Here is a 23,062-nt window from a genome sequence, read left to right as displayed (position 1 = left end):
AGCGCTCTGTTGTTGGTCAATTCCTGCGGTGTAATTTTGAGCTTAAGGACCTGTGGTGGTACAGTGGGTTAAGTGCTGAACTGCCAACTGCAAGTTCAGTCCAAGCTTCAAACCCACCAGCTGCTCTGAGGGAAAATGGTGAGGCTGCCTGCCCCTGTCAAGATCTACAGTCCTAGAAGACCTAGGGAGAAGCTCTACTCTGTCTTACAGGGTTGCTGTAAATTGAAATCAACCCCACGGCAGTGGATTTTGGCTTGGTTATATTAGTTTTATGCAAAGCTTCCTTGGCCATCCTCCCAAGAGCTTTATAAACCATTCCCTTCCTGTTTTTTCTAAGCGTGGATATTTTCCTCTGTCACTAAATCTTGACTAATACACACACTGGATTAAATCACGGCAGCTACCTTCTTTGCTAGCTTCCCAGCTTCTGGACTATTCGTCTACATCATCCCCTTAACAAGATGCACCTTCTTTGGCTGGTACTCAAACTGTATTGCTCTTTCTTCTTAGTACTTTATTATTACAACCCAGTGGTTTGAACCTAGGCTTTTGACATTAGCCCTAAGGGCAAATTCTGGCTATAATACTGACTGCCTAAATGCTCTTTGGGGAGTTTCTTCTAGTGACTTGGTTTCCCAGGCCACAAGCCAGTGTTAAAAGTACCTACCCAACATGGCTGTTAAATGAGGTAACACACGAAAGCTCTAAAACAGCGTGTTCTCAATAATAAATGTTCTTTCTTCCTGGTCCAAATACGTCCTTAGCAACAGTCAGACAACTTTATCATGCCCTACCCATCATTAAAGAATCCCTGGTGGTGCGATGGTTAAGTGGTTGGTTGATTAAAAAAAAAAAAGGTTAGTGGTTCAAACCTGTTTACCGGCAAGATGGGAGGAAGACTAACAATCTGCTTTCCCATAAAGGTTACCGGCTAGAAACCCTACGGGACAGTTCTACTCCATCCTACAGAACTGTTGAGAGGTGCAGTCTCCTGGGTGGCAGTCAGCAAGAGCCCATCATTTACTCAATGCTGTACTTTCGACTTAGTCATGTTGTTACCTTTACAAAGCCCTCATTTACCAAAGAGTGTCGTTGAGTTTCATCCTTTCCTTTCTTAAAATACTGTTTAAAAACTCTGTAATAACAGCAGTTGGCCCAAGTTCAATAGAAATACTACAAAGTATGGATCTCTCCAATTTTTAAACATATTAAGTTGAAGTTAAATGATTTTTGCTTAAGCATGCAATACACAGATTTGGACAGAAAAAAAAAGGCAGATTACTGACAAAGACCTCCAAAGTCCCTTGCAATTCTACCATTCTAAAATTTTAATTTCAGTTTTAAACTGGGTTATTTGCATACTGTGCATGTTTTAAATACATGAAAGTCATAAGTATATTATATATTGAAGCACTGTAGCTATAACGTACTATAGTAATCAGTCTGAACTAGAATTGTCTCATTTTAATTTCTAGTCTTAAATATTCAAGCTAGTATTCACATGAATGAGACTAAGATATGTTTCCAATATAAATTATATTTTTAATTGAGGAATTACTGTCCATCCCACATAACTATTTTCATTTTGTATCTTTCCATTCTTTTCCATATATACACATATTTTTATGAAGATAAGATCAAAACATGCTTATCAGGTAAAATTGATTCTGAAATTTAATCCATAGCTTTAGAATAAAATTCTTTTGATAATTTCTAAACCATTTCCTTTTTTTCATATATTTAATTAGCATCAGGATCATATCAAGTCAAAGTTTTATTTATGTGTTCATTTTTGTCATTTAAGCCATTTAATTGCATTATCAAACACTATTCCAATGACAGGCGTAGTATTTTCTATGAAAGTTATGACACTTACCTATGATGGTAGAACGCAAATGTCCAACATGAAATTTTTTGGCAACATTAGGTGAACTGTAACAAAATTCAATAGTTACCTTTGTTACAAGAACAAAAGCTCTAAAAGTAAACTGTGCCTTCACAATTTAACCTGAGGGTCAAGGTCTTTGGCAATTTATGGCAAAGATACGTTAAAAATTAGAAACTTCTAGTAAGTATAACACAGAATCTTCTTTAGTGAAATTGATACTGTGACCATATAAAAAACGTTGTTTATTTATGAACTGGGGGAAAGATAAAGATAAAGAAATTTGGAAGCACTCTGTTGATGTAAAAAATGAAGATTATTGGGAACTAAACTTAGTATAATGATTTTCAAACCTTCTAAAAATCTTTGAAGTTTCTAAGGAAATTTTGTTTGCATGGATATCTATCAAGACTTACTATATCAGAAATTAAAATACAAAACCAAAAAATATAGGGGTAAAGAATAAGTATTCTTCACCACTAGTCAAGATAAAATAAAAGGAATTTCATAGCACTACAGAGGACAACACCAGAGACATAGTGTGGGAACTGCACCTAATTTGATCCCACCACACCGAGACAAAACACAAAGGGGGTGCAATAGTACAGCAAGGGAATGGAGCAGCGAGGTCCCCAGGGAATGCTGAAGGTGGACTTTGGGGTCAGGGTGTGGTGCCCCAACAGACTGGACTGGAAAACACTCCTAAAGGCCAACAAACAATTCTTGAACTAACTACAAGCTTTTCTTTCTTATGTTTTGTTTTTTTGGCATTAGTTTGTTGTATATTGTTGCTTGGTTTTGCTTTGTCTTGTTTTTGTGCATGTTATTATCTCCACGGGTCTGTCTAAGTAAGTAGGCTGGATGAACAATCTGGAGAAGAAAACAAAGGGACCAACAGTTCCATGGGGACATGGGAAATGGGGAGGTGGGGGGAAAGGTAGTGGTGTTAACAAACCCAGAGAAAAGAGAACAACAAGTGATACAAATTGGTGGTGAGGAGGGTGTGGGAGGCCTGGTAGGGAATGATCAAGGGTAATGTAACAAAGAGGAATTGGTGAAACCCTGGTGGGGACAGAGCATGACAATGGGATAAAAGGAAAGTCAAAAGAAATAGAGGAAAGAGCTGGGAGGCAAAGGGCATTTATAGAGGTCTAGATAAAGACATGCATATATGCAAATATATTTATATATGAGGATGGGGAAATAGATCTATGTGCATATATTTATAGATTTAGTATTAAGGTAGCAGAAGGACATTGGGCCTTCACTAAAATACTCCCTCAATGCAAGAATACTTTCTTCTATTAAACTGGCATTCTATGATGCTCACCTTCCTGACACAATTGCTGAATACAAAGCGAGTAAATAAGCAAATGTGGCGAAGAAAGCTGATGGTGCCCTACTAACAAAAGATATAGCATCTGGGGTCTTAAAGGCTTGAAGGTAAACAAGTGGCCATCTAGCTCAGAAGCAACAAAGCCCACATGGAAGAAGCACACCAAGGTGTCAAAGGGATCAGGTATCAGGCATCATCATAAGAAAAAATCTTATCACAGTGAATGAGGTGGGGGGGGAGGAAGGGGGGCATATGGAGTGGAGACCCAAATCCCATTTGTAGGCCACTGGAGTTCCCCTTGCAGAGGGTCTTGGGGAGGAGACGAGTCAGACAGGGTGTGATGTAGCAATGATGAAAAATATGCTGGGAGAGTGGAGGGTGAGTGGGTTGGAAAGGGGGAACTGATTACAAGGATCCACATGTGACCTCCTCCCTGGGAGAGGGACGGCAGAGAAGGGGGGAAGGGAGACTCCGGATAGGGCAAGATATGACAAAATAACGATGTATAAATTACCAAGGGCACATGAGGGAGGGGGGAGAGGGGAGGGAGGGGAAAAAAAAAAGAGGACCTGATGCAAAGGGCTTAAGTGGAGAGCAAATGCTTTGAGAATGATTGGGGCAGGGAATGTATGGATGTGCTTTATACAATTCATGTATGTATATGTATGGATTGTGATAAGAGTTGTATGAGTCCCTAATAAAATGTAAAAAAAGAAAAGAGGAGGAAAAAAAAGAAAATGATTAGGGCAAAGAATGTACAGAAAAATGATTAGGGCAAAGAATGTACAGATGTGCTTTATACAATTGATGTATGTATATGTACGGACTGTGATAAGAGTTGTATGAGCCCCTAATAAATTGTTAAAAAAAAAAAAAAGAAAAGAAAAATACAACTTTCGTCTAGTTCCTACATGCTTCCTCCACCCCCCACTATCATGATCCCAATTCTGCCTTGCAAATCTGGCTAGATCAGAGAGATCAGAGGATGGTACAGATAGGAACCAGAAACACAGGGAATCCAGGGCAGATGATCCCTTCAAGACCAGTGGTGTGAGTGGTGACACTGGGAGCATACAGGGAGGGTGGGTTGTAAAGGGGGAAGTGATTACAAGGATCTGCATGTTACTTCCTCCCTGGGGGACAGACAATAGAAAAGCAGGTAAAGAGAGATGTCGGACAGGGCAAGACATGACAAAATAATAATTTATAAATTATCAAGGGCACATGAGGGAGGAGGAAGCGGGGAGGGAGAGGAAAAAATGAGGAGCTGATGCAAGGGGCTTAAGTGGAGAGCAAATGTTTTGAGAATTATGAGGGCAATGAATGTACAAATGTGCTTTACACAACTGATGTATGTATAGATTGTGATAAGAGTTGTATGAACTCCTAATAAAATGATTAAAAAATAAAAGGGTTTTACCTTTCTGTCTTAAACAACCAGAAACATCTGAAATGCTGATTTTCAGTCTGGATAGCAGGTACTAAAGACTGTCCCTCACTAATTTTCACTTTTCCATATGTTAATCAGTGAGACCCTAGGTCATGAGAAAAATCTTCCCCTGACAAGACAGTCAGATTAACCAACACATAACAAGATGGGTAACCACTCACCTGAATTCAACCACTATTTTCTTCTGGGGAATATCAGAGAAAAGTTCACTTTTTAATCCATACTTTGAGCCATCTTCCATTACTTGGTGTAACACTGTCTGGAAAGCAGATGGCATGAGGTTTGGTGATTTTAAAGAATAGATTGCAATATTCTTAATTACTTTTTACTGGGAATTAAGTGTTGAGAATTTGCTAATGCCTATTTATGAAACCGAGGATCTTGTAGCCGTGGTAGCAGCTGCACCACTTCGCGCATCACCTTCTCCTATCACTAGTGCTAGTCAGAGAAGCAAAAAATGTTAACATCTACGGGGTTCCTGGGTCCTTTTATACACTTTTATCTAATACAATAAGCAGCGATTGCTATGAATCCACTTGATGGCAATGAGTCTGTTTTTTTAATAGGCATTTTGCATGTGAGAAAACTGACACTTAGGCTACATAACTGCCAAAAGCCCCCCAGGAAATAGGAGAACCAGAAGCACCAAGTTGATGCTGCCGCTTTCATGGCACCAACGGCCACAAGTAATGATGGAAACAAAAAAATCCTACCACAGATGCAAAGAAACGTCACATACATTTCCAAAACATGTTCTACCATATCATAACTAAAAATATTCCAGGTCTTTAATTACTGATTTAGCATATAACCCCAGAGATTTATAGCGCCTGATTTCAATTTCAGTCCGACCTGATAAGCAATCTTTTAAAAGCAGTCTATTAGCTCTGAGAATCATCCATAGGAAGTAGTTTTAAGGCATTATTCTACTCCTGTAACGAGTGAGTCTCAGAAACTCACAGGTGCAACGAGTCAGCAACGACTTGATGGCAGTGAGTACTCTTAGCAAACCACTTTAAGGCCACATTTCCGCCCCCTGATTTTGCCAGCGCTAATAATTCAATTTGCATAGTATGAGCAGATATAATCTCTGCCAGGCTAAGTTGCACATCTGTAGGCAATGAAAAAGCTTAGTATGGGAGGGTGGGGGTGGGGTGGAGTCTTAAAAATACAGTATGGGACACAGAGCATTGGTTAAAACTCAATTTTGAAAACTTTAAAATATTTTTTTTAATTAAAATAAAAAAAATGTTTAAAATAGTTCTGAGAAAAAGTGAGTATTTTTCTTGATGCAATCTGAAAATTGAGAAATATTTGGGAAGATTTTTAACAAGCAATCTAGTGACCATCCTTTAACTACAAATATTTTATAGAATTTATTCATTGTAATAAAGTATGAAAATTCATGTCCTTTGTAATGAAAAATATACATAGGTATATATCTTAATTCAAGATATAGACTACATGTCTTTCAGTTAACTGTAAAAGCAAAATCCTACCTAGTAGAGTCCATTTTCCCATTTCAGTCCAAGGGAAAAACCAAACCAAAACCAGAAAGTATTTCTATCCAGGGGCCAGACATTTGGAGGGCACTTCAGGAAACTGTATTTCTACTTCCATAAAACTGAGGTAGCAATTAGAAGAAAGTCATTAGCTTAAAAATGATAAATTATAATCACTGGTTCTGATCAAGAGCTCAGAAGGTTGTAAGCGCCTTTTAACAAGATCAAAACAGTTCTTGTGTTTATGGCTGACTTTTGGTTAACTAATTAACCTGAAAATAAAGGGTGAAAATAAGATTTTTTTTTAAAGGTCAAAAATTAGAGACCACCATGAAACACTTACTCTCCTTCAGGAAAGTTGCAGGGCCAATGAGACAACGCTTCTAAGAATCACCTTGGAAGAAGTGATTTGGGGGCTATAGTTATTTTCAGTAAGTGTGCAGCATTTATAAAGTCTGACCAACATGATATGGATGCCTTTTGTTTGGCTTTCTAAATCAATAGACCAGAGTCTACATTGCATGAATTATAAAATTCAACTGAGATGCAAATTCTCAAAAAAAGGTCTCAGCACTGTCTCAGCAGGGTTATCTTCCAAAATGCCTTACTCAAGTGAAGCCCCAGATCTACCTGCTTCCCCAGTGCCTCCAGGCCTTCCTAATTTCTCCATTGCAGAACTTTCCTGTATCCATTGTTTCCCCAAATGGGCATTCCTTCCCCCTGGCGGGCCTAGAATGATCCAAACTCACTTTGATTGAGCAGATTCCAAGTCATAATGAGTGACCCTACAGAGCAGGGTAAACTGTCCTGGGTTCTGAGACTGTATATCTTTACCGGAGTATAAAGCCCTGTCTTCCTCCAATGGAGAGGCTGGTGGTTTCAAATGGCCTTTCAAAAGTTGGCCTTTTGGTTAGCAGGCAAGCATTTAACCATTGCACCCCCAGAAATTTTTATCTATTCTACGGGCAGGGTGGTATTAAAATATCCAGTGATCAACAAAAACATAAATAATTTATAGAAAAATTTAATATATTTTTATCCTTAAAGTAACCTATAAAACATATATTTCATTCACATTCATCGAATGAAAATGCAAGCCCTTCTTCAAACCATTCTTAAAATTTCCAAGTCCTTTTGGATGGTTATAAATTGTTAGTGTGATCTTTTTTTGGCATAGCTATCACTAACTAAGAAGTGCCCCTGTTTGGAGGCCATGATTTGACTTAAGAAATTATTTTTAAAAAGCCGAACAACAACTGTGATAACACCTTCAAAGCACAGCTATACCATACTGAGCATGAGAAAATGTACATGAGGGATTCAGAAGGGCCCTGCTGAGGCTACTCAAGAGCTGAAGGATAAGGAGCTGCCTTGGGGAGACACGTAAGGCAGGGGAATCAGCACGTGCTAAGGTTTTGGGGTGAGAGGAGACGCCATGAGTGCACGAACTGGAGGAAGTCCACTGCGGCAAGAGGGAGAGTCAGTGTATAATGGCTGAGAAAGAACTCACTTTTACCTTTGTTAATAGTGCTCTGTTTATTTTGAAATTCACAGTCCCTTGACCAGTGCTGATTTCACTCACCACTGTATCACATTTTAGCTGAAAAAAATAAAATAAAAAAATCAAGTTAAAAAAAAAGTATTTTCTTAAACACAAGGGGGTACAAAAAACAAAACAAAAACCCAGACGCCCACCCTCCAAGTTATGGATCTAATTTTTTTTTATAAAACAATCTTATCACTTTTAAAGTACTCCAATATACTTATAGTTGTCAAATCTGCAATTCCATTCTTGGAAACATTTTTAAAAACTCATCTGTTGACAGCACCTCCCTCTTTTTCCCCACCTCTTCTATGTCCTCAAATTGCTGCTCTTTCATTCCCCTCTTCATTAGCAGAAGCAAAAAGAAGTCTCAAGGAGTGAGGTAAGGGGAGTAAGGTGCGTGGGCAAGAGAAGCATATTGTTTTTACCAAAATAAACAGATAACTGCATGAGTAAGTCCCCTGTCTGCCACAAATCAGTCCTTTTTGGTCACACACACTGTTATGCAATCTTTTCAGAATCTCTAAACAGAAAGCCTGATTAACAGTCTGACCTGGGGAAACAAACTCCAAATGCACTGTCCCTCTCACATTAAAAAAAACCACAAATGAGCATCGTCTTGACCTTTGATTTCACTTGATAAGCTTTTTGGGGGCGAGGTGACAATGTCATCTTCCACTGGCTTGACTGATGTTTGCTTTCAGGGTCTGAAGAACAGCACTACGTCTAGTCACCAGTACTGACCTTGGAAAAAAGTCTGGGTCACTTTGGAGCTGCTCTTGCACAGCATGGCATGTTTCCACTCAACGCTCTTTTTCCTGGTCAGTCAGGACTCAGGGCACAATTTCACAGCGACCCTTCTCCTTCCCAAATCGACCATTTAAATACTTTGTCTTCTATGCACATATCTTCACTTTTTAACTGACTAGTCAAAGTTCCTGAGAGAGCTATAGAACTTGAAGAGCTTCTTATTGTCACTGAAGAGCCAACAGTCTTGATTTTTAACCACTCAAAAGACATGTAGTAAAGGGCCTAACTATTGTAATTATAAATAACTCTATCTCGGATATAATTCCTGATAAAAACCTCCATTGATTTTATGATCAAATAAATATTTATTCAGCTACCAGGTACTTTCTTATATGTTTTCATTAATTAAATGTCTTTCTCTAAGACAATGTCTTTCATTGCTCTGAGTCTTTAAATTATTCAGATATTACATGTTATTAACTTATCAAAAAAGCCATGCCAGCCTAACACTTGTCTTTTCTGATGCTGTAACACTAGTAATTTATATTTGTTATTCTATACAATCCTGTCAGCTTTTCTTTTAACTGCCAAACCCATCAGAAAAATTAGAGATGACAAGAGGTTTATTAAATCATCTAACAATCTATTCTCTACAATCATGACTCTATTTACATCTAATCACTTTTTCCCATTTTGAATGTTCAGTTTCTCAGAAACTCATTTTAAAAACTGCAACCCACTGCTCTAATTTATCAAGCTTGTTCTCCGAAATTCTGAAGTCCACCCAGCTTCAATCTATAAATTTAATTAACACTTCAGTCCTCCCTTAAGTAGTTAATCAAGAAATTGAACAATGTTAGCTCAAGAGCAAGCCTTCAAAACTAATCTGAAAATCATCCTAACCTTACAATACAGGGCTAAAATGAATTTAAATTATATTTTCCCAGGGTATCTTGGATAAAGAAACACTATTATGACTGAGAGAGTCTGCAGAGTATTTTTTTTTATTTCTCTCTCTAATCTGAGGTTATTATAATGTAAAAAGACACAGTAGTGCTAGGGTACCTTCTCTGCCAGTCTCTTGGCTTGATCTTGAATATCTGGTCTCAAATGGTCCCTGCTGTTTTCCAATAAAGAATCCACAGAAAGTTGAAAATCAGCTATTTCTCTAAAGACAGATATTGAAATAAAAAAAATGCCAGTTACCTTAAAATATTCCAGCATAAAAAAGACCAGAATGAGTCCTCCACACCCACATAATTTTATCAGAAGGCGGTACACTTTTCAAACAATAAAAACCAAGGGTACTGAGAAACGTCACCTCGTGTGTACTTAGAATTATTGTATCAGATTTTAAGATTCTTCTACTAGCACATAATTGTAGCCTATGTTATTTCCATGAGACAGGTAGAACAATCACCTTATAGATATGAAAACTGATGCCTGACAAGCTGAACATCTGTAAGATCCTACTACAGTCTAATAAGCGGACTTGGCAAAAACAACAAAAATGACATCACTTGACCTCTTCTACAGGGCTCCCTCAATTACTCCAGAAGCTTGCCTATTTTAATGTCCCTCCGACTCACCATTTATATTTCTAAAACCACCAAATGCAAAAGTTTATTAAATGCCATAATTTAAATTTGATATAAGAAAAAATTCTTATGATTCAATAGTACGGTACGTTACAGAGACTCTTTAACCATTGCCATTTGTTCTTTTCATTGGGTTGATGATAAAACAAGGCAAACCCAAAGAAATACAGGAATAAATGCAAAACAACCAATTCATAAAAATAATCATTTGACTTATATTAGTTATTTCTACTTTTAGGGGGCAATAAAACCCTCAGAATTCATGGTCATCAAGTCAATTCTGGCTCATGGAGTCCCTATAGAACTGTCCCTGTGGGTTTGGGGAACTGCAAGTCTTTCTTTTTTTAGATCACTTTATTGGGGGCTCTTGTCACAGTCCATCCATCCATTGTGTCAAGCACATTTGTACAAAAGTTGCCATCATAATTTTCAAAACATTTTCTTTCTACTTGAGCCCTTGGTATCAGCTCATTTCCCCCCCTCCCCTCCCTCGTTCATGAACCCTTCATAATTAATTTTTAAAATTTTCATGTCTTACACTGACCGCTGTCTCCCTTGACCCACTTTTCTGTTGTCTGCCCCCCTGGGAGGGGGTTATATGGAGATCATTGTGATCAGTTCTCCTTTTCTGCCCCCTCCTTCCCTTTACCCTTCTGGTATCGCTACTCTAATTATTGGTCCTGAGGGGCTTATCTATCCTGGATTCCCTGTTTCCAGGTGTTATCTGAACCAGTGTACATGCTCTGGCCTAGCCAGATTTGTAAGGCAGAATGATAGCAGAAGGGGGATGGGGGATAGGGAGCATTAAAGAACTAGAGGAAAGCTGTATATTTTGCCGGTGCTACACTGCACGCTGAGTGACTCAGGAATTACAATTCTTTATGGAAGTAGAAAACCTCATCTTTCTCCTGAGAAAGGCTGGTGGTTTCGAACTATACATAGTAAACACTATGTTGTTACCCAGACTCCTGTTTCCATATATACAATTTAGTGACATGTACATTCTTCAGTTGTACGACTGAAACAATGCCTTTCTACACGGTTCTCCCCCAACATAAACTTATTGTCTCCTACTGTTCCTATCCAATCCTTCCAGTTGCTTCTGTCAATTTGACTCCATATATATGTAGTTCTTAAAAATGCATTTAACACTCGAGATTTATTAATAGTTAAGCTAAGTGATAATTCAGTTTTTAGGATTTCAGGGGATTTTTTGGTTTAAAGGTTAATACGTTCAGGGATTCATCCACCATCCATGATTCCATAAAAGCTAGAGCTCATGAAAATTTGAAATTACATTTTGCATTTTCCCTCCTTTGGATTATGATTCTTCTGCAAAATCTTTGATCAAAATGTTCATTAATGGTGGTAGCTGGACACCATCCAACTCTTCTGATTTCATGTTAAAGGCAGCAGTTGCTCATAGTGGTAATTACCCACACCTCCCAGACCCTTCTCCCATCGCCTTCTTCCTCTATTGGTCCAAGTGATTAGAGAGCAAGTGTTATGCCCATTGCTCTTTTAGGACCCCAGGTGCTATATTAAAAACTAGGAGGTAGACCAGAAGGACATGAAACCATGACCCTGAACCTGCGAACCAAGGAGCCAGATCCCATAAGGTGACTGGTTGTGCAGTCACAGCAGTTTTGTTCTTCTCATTACCCATCACACCTTTGTCAGTGAATGTTTACCGGTGTACAACTTATTGACAGCAACCAATTCGCTTGTGCAATTCTATCCTTAATCAATACATTTTTTCCATTAATGTTAACCTCCAATCACCCTTCACTCCGGTCCCCAGTTATGGGCAATAAACTGTCATTTCTATATATTCCCTTTGTTTCTTATTTAAGTGAGGTCATATATGTAATGTTTGTCCTTTTGTGACCGGCTTATTTCACTTACACAAGGGCAGTGATTTGAATTCATCAGCTACTCTGCATAGGATGAGGCTTTTATGCTCTTAGAAAGATTTAGGGAGCAATGCGACTGTCGCTGAGTTGGAATCATCTTGAGGGCGTGGGATACTGCCGTGTGTATCCAGACTTCATTTCTCTGACTGGCTGAACAGTGTTCCATTGCTGCATGTATTACATTTTGTTTATCCATTCACCTGGGCATTTGCTTCCACTTTTTGGCTATTGCGAAGTGATGCAGTAAGCATTGATGGACAGACTTTTTCATGTCTCTACTTTCAAGTTGCTGCGTACAGACCTAGGAGTGAAATTATTGGGCTATATAACCGTTTTCCATTTCTGGAGGGAATCTTATTTCCCACAAAGAGAGTACTATTTTGCATCCCGACCAGCAGTGGTTAAAGGTTCCCATATCCCTACGTCCTTATCAACATGTTATTTTCTGCTATTGTTTTTATCTTAGCCATCGGTTATTGTTCGGTGCCATCGAGTTGATTCGGACTCACAGCAACACTCCACACAACAGAGGGAAACACTGCCCCGTCGTGCACCACCCTCACAACTGTTCTTAGGTGTGAGCCCATTGCTGCAGCCGCTGTGTGCATCCGTCACGTCGAGGGGCTTCCTGTCTTTCACTGCCCCTCTACTTTACCAAACACGATGTCCCTCTCCAGGGACTGGTCCTGATACCATGCCTAAAGTGCAAAAGAGAGTCTAGCCATCTTTGCCTCTACGGAGCATGCTGGCGATGCTTCTCTCAAGACACATCTGTCTGTTCCACTGGCAATCCATGATACTTTCAACATTCACTGACAACATCAAAGTCCAAAGGCATCGATTTTTATCTAGTGTTCCTTATTCAATGTCCAACTGTCACATACATATGAGGCCATGGAGAATACCAGGGCTTGGTTCAGGTGCACCTTAGGCCTCGAAGTCACATCTTTGCTTTTCAACACTCCAGGGAGGTCTTGTGCAGCAGATTCACCCAATGCAATTCATGACTACTGCTTCCGTGAGCACTGATTGTGGATCCAAGCAAGACAAAGTCTTGACAACGTCAATCTTAGATGGTACTATTGGTTTAGTTATAAAGATCTGGGCTTTCAGTACACATTCAGTTGTAATCCATCTGCTAGTGCTTCAAGTCCTCCTCACTTTCTGCCATCTGTATTATCTTAGTGGGAATGGAATGGTAGCTCATTGTGGTTTTGAATTGTATTTATATTATGCTAATCAAGGGGTTCTCCCTCCCCCCACCTTCATATCACTGTGGGTAGCCTTGGACTGCTAATTGCAAGGTTGGTGGTTCAAGCCGACCAGCTATCCACTCCCTTTTGGAAACACTACATTAGGGTGCTGAGTCAAAATTGCTTCAATAGCAATGAGATTTGGGAGTGGCTGGCTAATGGATTTGGTGGCCATCTGGAAGTCCTCTTTGGTGGAAAAGTCCTATTTAAGTTCTTTATAAATTTTATGATTGGGCTGTCTTTCTATTGTTAAGTTGTCAAAGCTTTATGTATTTTGGGGTTATCAGATTCTTGCTAGATATATGACTTGTGAAGATGTTAGCTTACCTTCACTTTTTTTGTAAAATCTTTTGATGAATAAAATTGTTAATTTTTATGAGGTTCCATTTATTTATTTTGACTTTTGCTGCCAGTGAATTATTATTATATTAGATCATGTTGAAAAATAAAGCATCTAAAATGGTTTATTTTTTAAAACCAAGATTGTGTCCTTCCTACTGCCAAAGAACAAACAGATCTGAAGTAAATTTGGAGAAAATTTAAAAGATTTGACAATGATAGAAAGTAACATTTAACCGTTTTGGTTTTTTCCCCCTAAAGTAAATCTGTAAACACCTATTTAACCACCACTGAACATCTCTTAATGTTAAATAAAGAACCAGAGAATGAGACTTTATGGGCACAGTAAGTGGATTGATCCACTCCAAGAGGCATACGTAATTTCATGTCACGTCTGAGATTTAAGACTATGCCTAAAATCTTGTGCGGCTTCTACTTAACATTAAAGAATCTACACTACAGAGGATCATTAAGAAGTTTCCTGAGACTTTAATCTATTATCTAGCAGTCTAGTGTGGATTGCATTTACCTAAATCATGTACTGACATTTAGCTGAGACTGAGATTGAATCCATCTACCAAGCCGTGACTGTGTGATCTTGGGCATGCACCTATGGCAACTGGGAGTGACAATGATGGTACCTATTTTATAGTTATTGAGAAATCAAGTCTGGTTAAATAATACTAATTCTAACTCCAATGTTAAATAAAAACATTAACTCGTAGCACTATTGTCCTCTGGGGAGTTATTCTTTCTATATTTCTCCATATACTGGCTTGGAGGGCAAGGCACTCAATGTTTCCTTTCTAAGATTGGTCTCTAACCAGGGCATGACAATTCAATTTTCTACAAATTACCTTTAATTATAGAAATCCATGTAAGGTTTGATGAATTTGTTGTATTTATTCTTACATAAGGAACAGTTGATTTGTTATCAATAAATAAGATGTGAACATAAAGAAATTAGTTTAACAAGATGATAATGACACACAAAGCAGAGCAGAGTAACACACAAATAAGGACAATAACACTGAAAAATAACAAAAGCCCAATAGCAAGATCAATCAGAATGACAGAGATTTCAGTATTCCAAATATTAAGTTAGGGCAGGGGTCCTCAAATTACAGCCTGCAGGCCACATGCGGCCCACTGAGGACATTTATCTGGCCCGCCAGATGTTTTTGCCCCGTTTTGTTTTTTACTTCAAAATAAGATATGTGCAGTGTGCATAGGAATTTGTTCATAGTTTTCTTTTCAACTATAGTCAGGCCCTCCAACGGGTCTGAGGGACAGTGAACTGGCCCCCTGTTTAAGAAGTTGGAGGAGCCCTGAGCTGGGGTTTTGAAATACAGTAAGTATACAATGAGATTTCATTTACCATAAGCATGAGAAGTATGACTGCAACAGATTAAGGAAACAGTCCACATGATTTTCTGTGAATGATTTTTGAAAAATCAAGGACAATATAATAGAGGTTAGGCTTGGCTCTATGTTAAAAGAGTATCTTAAAGCATTAGCTCAGGGAGCCTTCTGATCGCTACTGTCCTAATTTGATAAATACACAAAAATAACAACACTGTTGGGTTGATTCTAACTCAGAGCAACCCTGTCGGACAAGGTAAAACTATGCTGTAGTTCGAAAAGCTATAGACTTCTCTGTCTCCTGAAGCACAACTGGTGATTTCACACCACTGGGCCATTCAGTCCGCAGGCTGCTTTAACAACTGCACGCCTAAGTCTAGACCCACCTAATCCATGAGTATTTACCCACCTAACCCGCTGCTGGCCATCAGATTCTGACTCATCGTGACCCTACGTAGGGTTTCTGAGGTTAGAGAGTTCAATCTGCTGACCTTGGGGTTAGCAGCCCAGTATGTACCCCACTGTACCATCAGGGCTCCTGCAATGCTATGCATGGGTTCATTAAACTATTCTCTCCACATTTGTAATGTTAAAATATAAGTTTAAAAAATAAGAGTTACTTTCATGGTACATGTGAGGGTTGCTTTGCTTTGGTGGTGGTAATGTTAAATCTGTACAAACCTGAACAATAGTGGCTGAGGAACTGAGTGTGACATTAGTAACCCTATCTACTTAATCATTACTTTATAGGAGTTCCACTATAGCCGAAACCACACTTGAAATCACTAGGATAGCTGAACAAATTAATTTATGTGATATTAAATTACCACATTACATTATAACAAAAGCAAAATTTCTTAATTTGTCCTGGAACTTAGTAGCATTTTATAATATAGTTAAAAATGTCGACCAGCTGAGGCTTGGTTTTGGTATTGTAAATAAGAGAGTTTATTACGGCAAAATAGAGAATTCTTTGGTTTTTAGTAGCTTTAATTTGTAGAATTTCACTTGCTAGCTCAGAAAATTTTGACCTTTCTGTAAATTGATCTTCTATAGATCACAATGTTAGATTTTACATTGCTAAGGTACAGATCCTTTGGGGGAAGATAAAGGATATTTTATTCAAAACATGGGCCAACGCAGTTAAGCTTATTAAAAGCCGTTGAAACATAAAATAAAAACAGAAATATTCTCTGGAGTATATAAAATATTATAGATTTTTATTAAAAGGGTAATGGCTTTGGAATTTATATACAATTATGAGATCGTCCTGGTCAATGGTGGCCTCTGTTCTCAGACTCAAGATAGAAGTACCGGCAAGTCTTACTGTTATAAATGTTCTCTTTTATGACAAGGTCAGGCGCATTTGCCAAATGTAGCAAATGTTCTCTTCCCTTTCTATTTGTCTTTGGTTTATTTTGGGAATAAAGGTATTCATCACATGCTATCTTATCTTGACAACATTAAGGGGATAAAATACAAGTATAAAGGTACTGATAATTATGTCTTTAGACGTTCCCCAAGCTTAGGGTTTAGATGTCTCTTTTTTGGGTACAATTATTAATTGACTGAGAGGATTTTATGTATTAAACTTTTGTACCCAAATGGCACATAAATATTCATTAGGGTATTTCCCTGTAACCAAGGAAGCAACGATCAGTTATGGGTGGTCTTAGCCAAGAGTCCTCAAAAAAGAAATGCAACTCTCGAAAAAATGGTGTAATGGTCTTGAAGCACTGGTGTAAGATCCTTAAAAAACATGAGATTCCCAGCTGCAATTTCAGTTCAGGAAAAATTCCTGAATGTTTTTACTTGTTAAATGCCAACATTAATCCTAATTTTAACTTTGCTAATTATAAAGATTAGTATAAATATCAAAACAATTAATATGTAAATAATATAATCTGCCACATCACAGTATCATAAATACAAAGTTTAATCTTTATTTATGTAATCTTTATTATTTAAATCAATGGAAAATTAAAAGACTAAATATAACGAGTAATCCTGATGGTTAATTTCAGGAAGTATTCTGTAACTTGAAGGATAGTAAGTGTTTTTGTTTGTTTTGCCTACATACAAAGTCAGCAGCAACTTACACTATTACAAATATATTATACTTAACTCTTTTTTGGAAATTGGAACTGCGGCGATAGACTTAATCAAGTTTTCTGGAGGAAGATCCAACACCCTGGACAGCTAAAAATCAGAAAGAACAAAACAGAGTATGAGAACTGGTGATCTGCTACCGCAGATCCAGTTAAATATTACTGAACTTAGTTTAAAAGGAAAAAAAGCAAAACAGCTATTGTCAATAAGTGTAGATATGACAGTTTGCTGGATTGAACAGTTCTCAACCATGGGAAAACTTACCGTAAATAAAAGGATATCTAATCGGAGTGCAATTAGAACATTTAATTTTACCAAGGAAAAATTAAACAGCTTCACATGAAAGCCCAAATCTACAAGTCGAAAACATCAAATATTATGGGTGAATATATTTAGTATAGAAATTCCTTAAACATAGATAGTTAAAAGTAACATTTTAGATAAATACTAGTAACTGATATCAGGCTACAATATGTGAACTGCTGAAAACATATGGGAGGCTGACTACATGAGATTATAGCCGCTTCTTCCTAAAACCCATATAAAGTGAAAGTAATGAAATAAAATGATCTAAACCCCAAAGTCAAAGAATATTGGGGAGATGAAAGCAACAACATTGCAAAGACGGATAGTGGTACTAACTTTGAAGAACAGAGAAATCAGAAGCCCAAGTCTGTGGGGGGTGGAGAGTGGCATGCACCGTCATTCATGGTTGTGAACCTAGAAAGGAATCGCAAGAAACAGGTGCCTCTAAAAGTGGAGGTACTGATAGGCGGAAAACAAGAGCGCTAACTGAAAATCTTGAAGTAAATAGGACGCCAAGTGTTTTTCCCTTTTGGAACAAAAGATGCCTGGTATGCAGTGGTTAGGATAGGTAGGAAGCACACAGCTGCTTCAAGGGAGAAATGTGGCAAACTGATTCTGTAAAAATTACAGTCATGAAAACTCCAGGGGGCAGTTTTTCTCTGTCCTAAGGGATTGCTATGAGTCAGAATCAACTGGGGTGTGTGTGTGTGTGTGTGTGTGTGTGTGTGTGAGGGGGGGGTGCAATGGGTTTTGGTTTAGCTGATATAAGAGGGGCAGTGGACTTTCAAGAAGCCACTAGGGCACAAACTTTTAACTTCTCGATAAAATTAGGCCTTGCCTTCCCTTCCAAAGCACCAGCAAGCTCTATTGCAGTGGAACCCTCCCTTAATGAGGTAAGCAAATGGTTGTGATGATATTTGGACAAACAGCATTGAAAGGGCAATATATATATATATATATATATATATATATATATATATATATATATATATATATATATATATATATATATATATATATATATATATATAATGAATGACAAGACAGAGTGATTTTTGCACAAAAGCCCAGAAACACAATAAAAATGAACTAAGGGAACTTCTATGTCAGGCAAATGACCATATTTAAATGAAAATAACACATGTTAAACGATTCGGACACTGTTCAAACTCATGTGTCAGTTTCCTACACGTTATGTCCATTATATAGACCTGTGCCCATTATTTCCATGGCAAGTTACTTGTGGAAAATGATAAATCTGTAAAGTATAAAAGAAAATGTCATGGCTAGCCAGGGTCAAAGGGGAAATTCCTCTGTAAAATTTCATAGGCGGCAGATGAATTTTAAAAATTCTTTTAAGTAAATTCCAGATTTTTGTATCAGTTTTAAAAAAATCACTTCAAATTAATCAATGGGAGTTAAACATGACTTCGAATCCAGGATAGTGTCCCTTTGGTATTATTAATATGAAAACCCCCTACTCGGGAGGATGGAGAAACTTCCCCTGTTACCTGGAGAAAAGGACATTAAGCTCGGTAAATTCAACTCAAAGCGACCCCTTAAGACAGGATAGAACTGTTTGTCCTTGTGAGTTTCTGAGACTGTGACTCTTTACAGGAATAGAAAACCTCGTTTTTCTCCTCAGAGCAGCTGGTGGGTTTGAACTGCAGATATTGCAGTTAACAGCCCAACTCATAACCACTACACCACCAGGTAATAGGGTCGTGAAAACGAGGAAGACCTTCAAGGAGTTGAGTTGACACCATCCATGGTTGCAATGGGCTCAAACAGAACTGCGCGGACGGCGCTGGACCGGTCACTGCTTCTTCATTCTGCTGTGCGTAAGGTCGCGAGGAGTTGGAACCCACGCGACACGATGGCCCCGAACGAGGCCAGGATGCCAAATGAAGGCATGCAAACCATTTTTTTAAGTGCACCGGAATGAAAATTTAGAGCCATCAGAAACCTCACTGAAAGTAAGCAACACGAACTTTCATAGGGACTGATCAGGGTCAATTAAATTCCCAATCACGCAAAGGACGCAAAGCGGTGGGGTCAGAAGGAGCGAGGAAAACCACACGTTTCTTCAAGGTTTACTTTTTATCCTGTCCCTCTCGGATCCGCCACTGCAAACTCCAGAGCAGAGGGAGGAGCTGGCAGAAACGGGGCTAGGCAGGCCTGGAAACGGGTCCGCGGCAGCGAAAAGGCTCGGAGGTGCGGGGCTCCGCCGGGACGCCAGCGCTTCCCACTCCAGGGTTCGTACCTGAGCGGCGATAGACCTGCGGAAGGCGCACGCCATGGCCGGCTCGCAGAAGCTCGCCCCGTCCGCCCCGCCCGCACGCCACGCCCCCACGCGCCCCGCACGCACGCCACGCCCCCGCGCGCCGGAAGCCCCTCCCGGAGGGCCATGCCAGCCAATCAAGGAGTCGCATTGTCCGCCGCTAACCTCTGCCCTTTTGTCGCGAGAGCGCGCGGGAAATCCTGCGTGCAACTGGAATTTCACGGATCGCTAAGACCATGGCCACCTCTTCGGTGTCCAAGGTACGTGGGTGCTGGAACCGATGTCACTCCGTCACCGCCTCCTTCCCAGGGAGCAAGGATGTAGTGGAGGTTACGTAGGCCTCGGCTGCCCGCCTCCCGGGGAGGGACAGGCGGCCCGGGCTGAGTTGTCCTTTCAGATCCCGTTAGGCCAACTGTTCTGTGCCTGGGGAAGTAAGGACCGAGTAGCGGTCTGGTTAGGATTTTAAAATTCTGGTATGTGGAGGTCGGGCGACCACACGATGAGTACCTTCTCTCTCATAAAGGTGCGCCATGCACTGGGTTAAGTATTCTTAACCAAGTGCTGCAGTCGCTACACTCAAGAAAGGCATTGATAATTGTTAACCAAAAGAAGGTTCAGCGAGAGCAAAAGATTAGAAAGAAAGATACCGCGAGGATCTTGGGTCAAGGAAGAACATTTTTGTAGGAAGTGACTTTTTAGTGGACACCTGAAAAGTGAGTAAAAATTAAGCCAGTTAGGCAAAAGGATGGGGAGTGAAGGAAGGAGCATTTGTAACAGACTCCCATGTGCGTTGGTCCAGAGGATAGATATAATGTGGCATATAAAATAAATTTTAAAAGCAGTGTGATCAGAAAGAGAAGCTGAGGAAGAGTTAAGAAAATGAGAATGAAATGTATGTGTGTGACTATTTAGACCTCTTTGTGTGGGTTGCCTAGATGGGTATGGATTGCCAAGGATTTGCAAGACATGATAGTGTAATTCCAAAAATTACAAACTCACTGCCATCCAGTTGATTCCAAGTCATAGCGACCCTATAGAGCAGCGGTTCTAAAACTGGGTGGAACAACCCTTTCACAGGGGTTGTGCAATTCATAACAGTAGCATAACGACACTTATGAAGTAGCAACAAAAATAACTTTATGGTTGGGGGTCACCACATCATGAGGAGCTGTATTAAAGGGGTCATGGTATTAGGAAGGTTGAGGGCAAAATAGAATTGCTCTTACAGGTTTCAGAGACTAACTCTTTATGAAAGTAAAGACCCTCCCTTTTCTCCGGGGAGAGGAACTGGTGGCTTTGAACTACTAACCTTTCAGTTAACAGCCCAGTGCATAACCACTATGATTTTGCAACTCACTCACTGCTATTGAGTTGATATTGACTCGTAGTGACCTTATAGGCAGGCTAGAACTGTCCCATGAGTATGCAGGACTTAACGATTTGAGGGAGTAGAAAGCTCCTGCTTTCTCCCACAGAGCAGATAGTTTCCATCTGCTGACCTTTCGAATCACAGCTCAACACATAACCAATGTGCCACCAGAGCTCCTCTGTTATAGTGGAACTAGCAAGAAATAAGTACTTGAGAGCTGAGGTACAGTGTGGTAACCACTAGCCACTCACACCATATCAAATAATCACTTACACTATTGCTACATTGGAGAGTGACAATATAGAACATATCCATCATTGCAAAAAGTTCTTTAGGACATGAAACCCATTATTTTTACATATTATTATATTGAGAGCAATAGAATCCCCTGAAAGCCTTTTACACGGAAAGGAAAATAACTACTCACTGTAATCTCACTATATTTTTGTTTTTATCAACAAGCCTTTACTCTGCTTGTAGGAGCCCTGGTGTCATAATGGTTATTATTCACAATGTGCTGTTTAACTGCAAGGCCAGCAGTTCAAAACCACTAGCCTGATCTGCTGGAGACAGATGAAGCCTTTAACTCCTGTAATGAGTTATGGTCTTGGAAACCTACAAGGACAATGCTACCTTGTCCTACAGGGTCGCTAGAATCAACTCAATGGCTGTGAGTTGAGTTGAGTTACTTGCTTAAAATGTTATAAGTTTTGATGCATTTGAACTATGGCATTGACAAAGTACTATAGACTACTCAAAGGACAAACAGATACCTGTCTGGAAAGAAGTACAACCAGAATGTTCCTTAAGGCAAGACAGTGAGACTTCCTCTCACGTACTTTGGACATGTTAGTAGGAGAGACCCGTCCCTGGAGAAGGACATCATGCTTGGTAAAGTAGAGGGGCATCGAAGAAAAGGCGGGCCCTTGTTGAGATGAATTGACACAGTGACTACAACAATGGGCTCAGACATAAGAACAATTTTGAGGATGGCACAGGCCTGGGCAGGTGTTTTGTTGTAGGGTTGTTAGGAGTTGGAACCACTCAGTGTCACTCAACAACAACAACCTATTGTGCCCTATAAAGAGAACATAAGCTTCTAGAAAATGGTGTGGATACTTTGCAAGCTTATTGTAGATGTTTGATAAATAGTTTTTCCAGAAAGGCATTTTCCAGGGTTTGCACTAAACTATAAGTAACAATCACTGGGACCATTCATGGAGAAAGATGAGGCTGTCCACTCCCATACTTACAGTCTTGAAAACTCATTAGGGCAGTTCTATTTTATAGGGTCACTATGAGTCAGAATCAACTTGATGACAGTGAGTGTGGGACCATTAAAAGAAGCTTGGGGGGGAAAAAAAAATCACATTTAAACCCAGCTGTTCTGAGTTTGACCTTAACACCTCATTTCTAGCACACTGGGGCCCTTGACTTGTGATTATCATGTATTTATATATATATATATATATATATATATATACCTATCCTCCTGCATCTTTAATGTGCTGAGGGCTTGGCTTGTGTCCTCCATGTGGTCTAAGCTGTTCACATCTATCTCTTTGGTCTTTAATCTTGTACGAAGACTAGTAAAATTTACTAGATTATATTAATCTTAGGTATTCAGTTCATGTTGTAGATTGTAATTTCCTTTGACCCTAGCTGTTCATTATGTAGAGACCCTATACAAATTTGAGGATTGTGTGAGTTGTTGATTACTCTTGCTCAGGAGAGTCACAATGTTGGCATCCTTAACAGTGCAACAAGATGAAAGGAAGTCAGTCTGTGAGGGGCAGTAAAAAAGTGTTGCTTAGTAGGGTTCCAGTTTATCCGTGCACCTGTTTATTATAAACAAAACGTGTTTAACATGTCTCTGGAATCACTGGATGACTGCAGACCCCTTCTCACATTAATAACCTCACCAAGCCCCTTGTTTTAGCCTCTGTGCATGCTTTCCCAAAATATGATACACCTTTTATACTAAGTGGAAAAAAAGTTTCTGAAGTCTGCTCATAAATTTTTTTTTAGCAAAATCCAAGTGGACATTTTCCCAAATTAAAGTTTGG

The 23,062-nt window shown here is 39.2% G+C and overlaps 2 protein-coding genes across 4 annotated transcripts in view; one reads left to right on the top strand and one right to left on the bottom strand.

Moving 5' to 3' along the window:
• Positions 1 to 19,675, bottom strand: part of RARS2 (arginyl-tRNA synthetase 2, mitochondrial) — a 59,702-nt gene extending 40,027 nt beyond the window's left edge. The window contains exons 1-6 of the mRNA XM_075554794.1: positions 19,610 to 19,675; positions 17,057 to 17,130; positions 9,532 to 9,634; positions 7,690 to 7,773; positions 4,833 to 4,930; positions 1,877 to 1,932 (exon numbers count right to left, since the gene is read on the bottom strand). Coding sequence (XP_075410909.1) covers positions 1,877 to 1,932; positions 4,833 to 4,930; positions 7,690 to 7,773; positions 9,532 to 9,634; positions 17,057 to 17,130; positions 19,610 to 19,645 — 451 coding nt within the window. The 5' untranslated portion in view covers positions 19,646 to 19,675. The remainder of the gene's footprint in view (positions 1 to 1,876; positions 1,933 to 4,832; positions 4,931 to 7,689; positions 7,774 to 9,531; positions 9,635 to 17,056; positions 17,131 to 19,609) is intronic.
• An 83-nt stretch (positions 19,676 to 19,758) lies between these two features.
• The window catches only part of ORC3 (origin recognition complex subunit 3), a 90,196-nt gene continuing 86,892 nt past the window's right edge, over positions 19,759 to 23,062 (top strand). For 2 of the 3 annotated variants that reach the window (XM_075554791.1, XM_075554790.1), the window contains exon 1: positions 19,759 to 19,887. In XM_075554791.1, coding sequence (XP_075410906.1) covers positions 19,864 to 19,887 — 24 coding nt within the window. In that variant the 5' untranslated portion in view covers positions 19,759 to 19,863. The remainder of the gene's footprint in view (positions 19,888 to 23,062) is intronic. The other variant, XM_075554792.1, reaches the window with a different exon arrangement.

Source organism: Tenrec ecaudatus, chromosome 7, assembly GCF_050624435.1.
Source record: "Tenrec ecaudatus isolate mTenEca1 chromosome 7, mTenEca1.hap1, whole genome shotgun sequence".
Classification (NCBI taxonomy): domain Eukaryota; kingdom Metazoa; phylum Chordata; class Mammalia; order Afrosoricida; family Tenrecidae; genus Tenrec; species Tenrec ecaudatus.
Note: the sequence above shows the minus strand (reverse complement) of the source record. Positions and strands in the feature narration are given on the sequence as shown.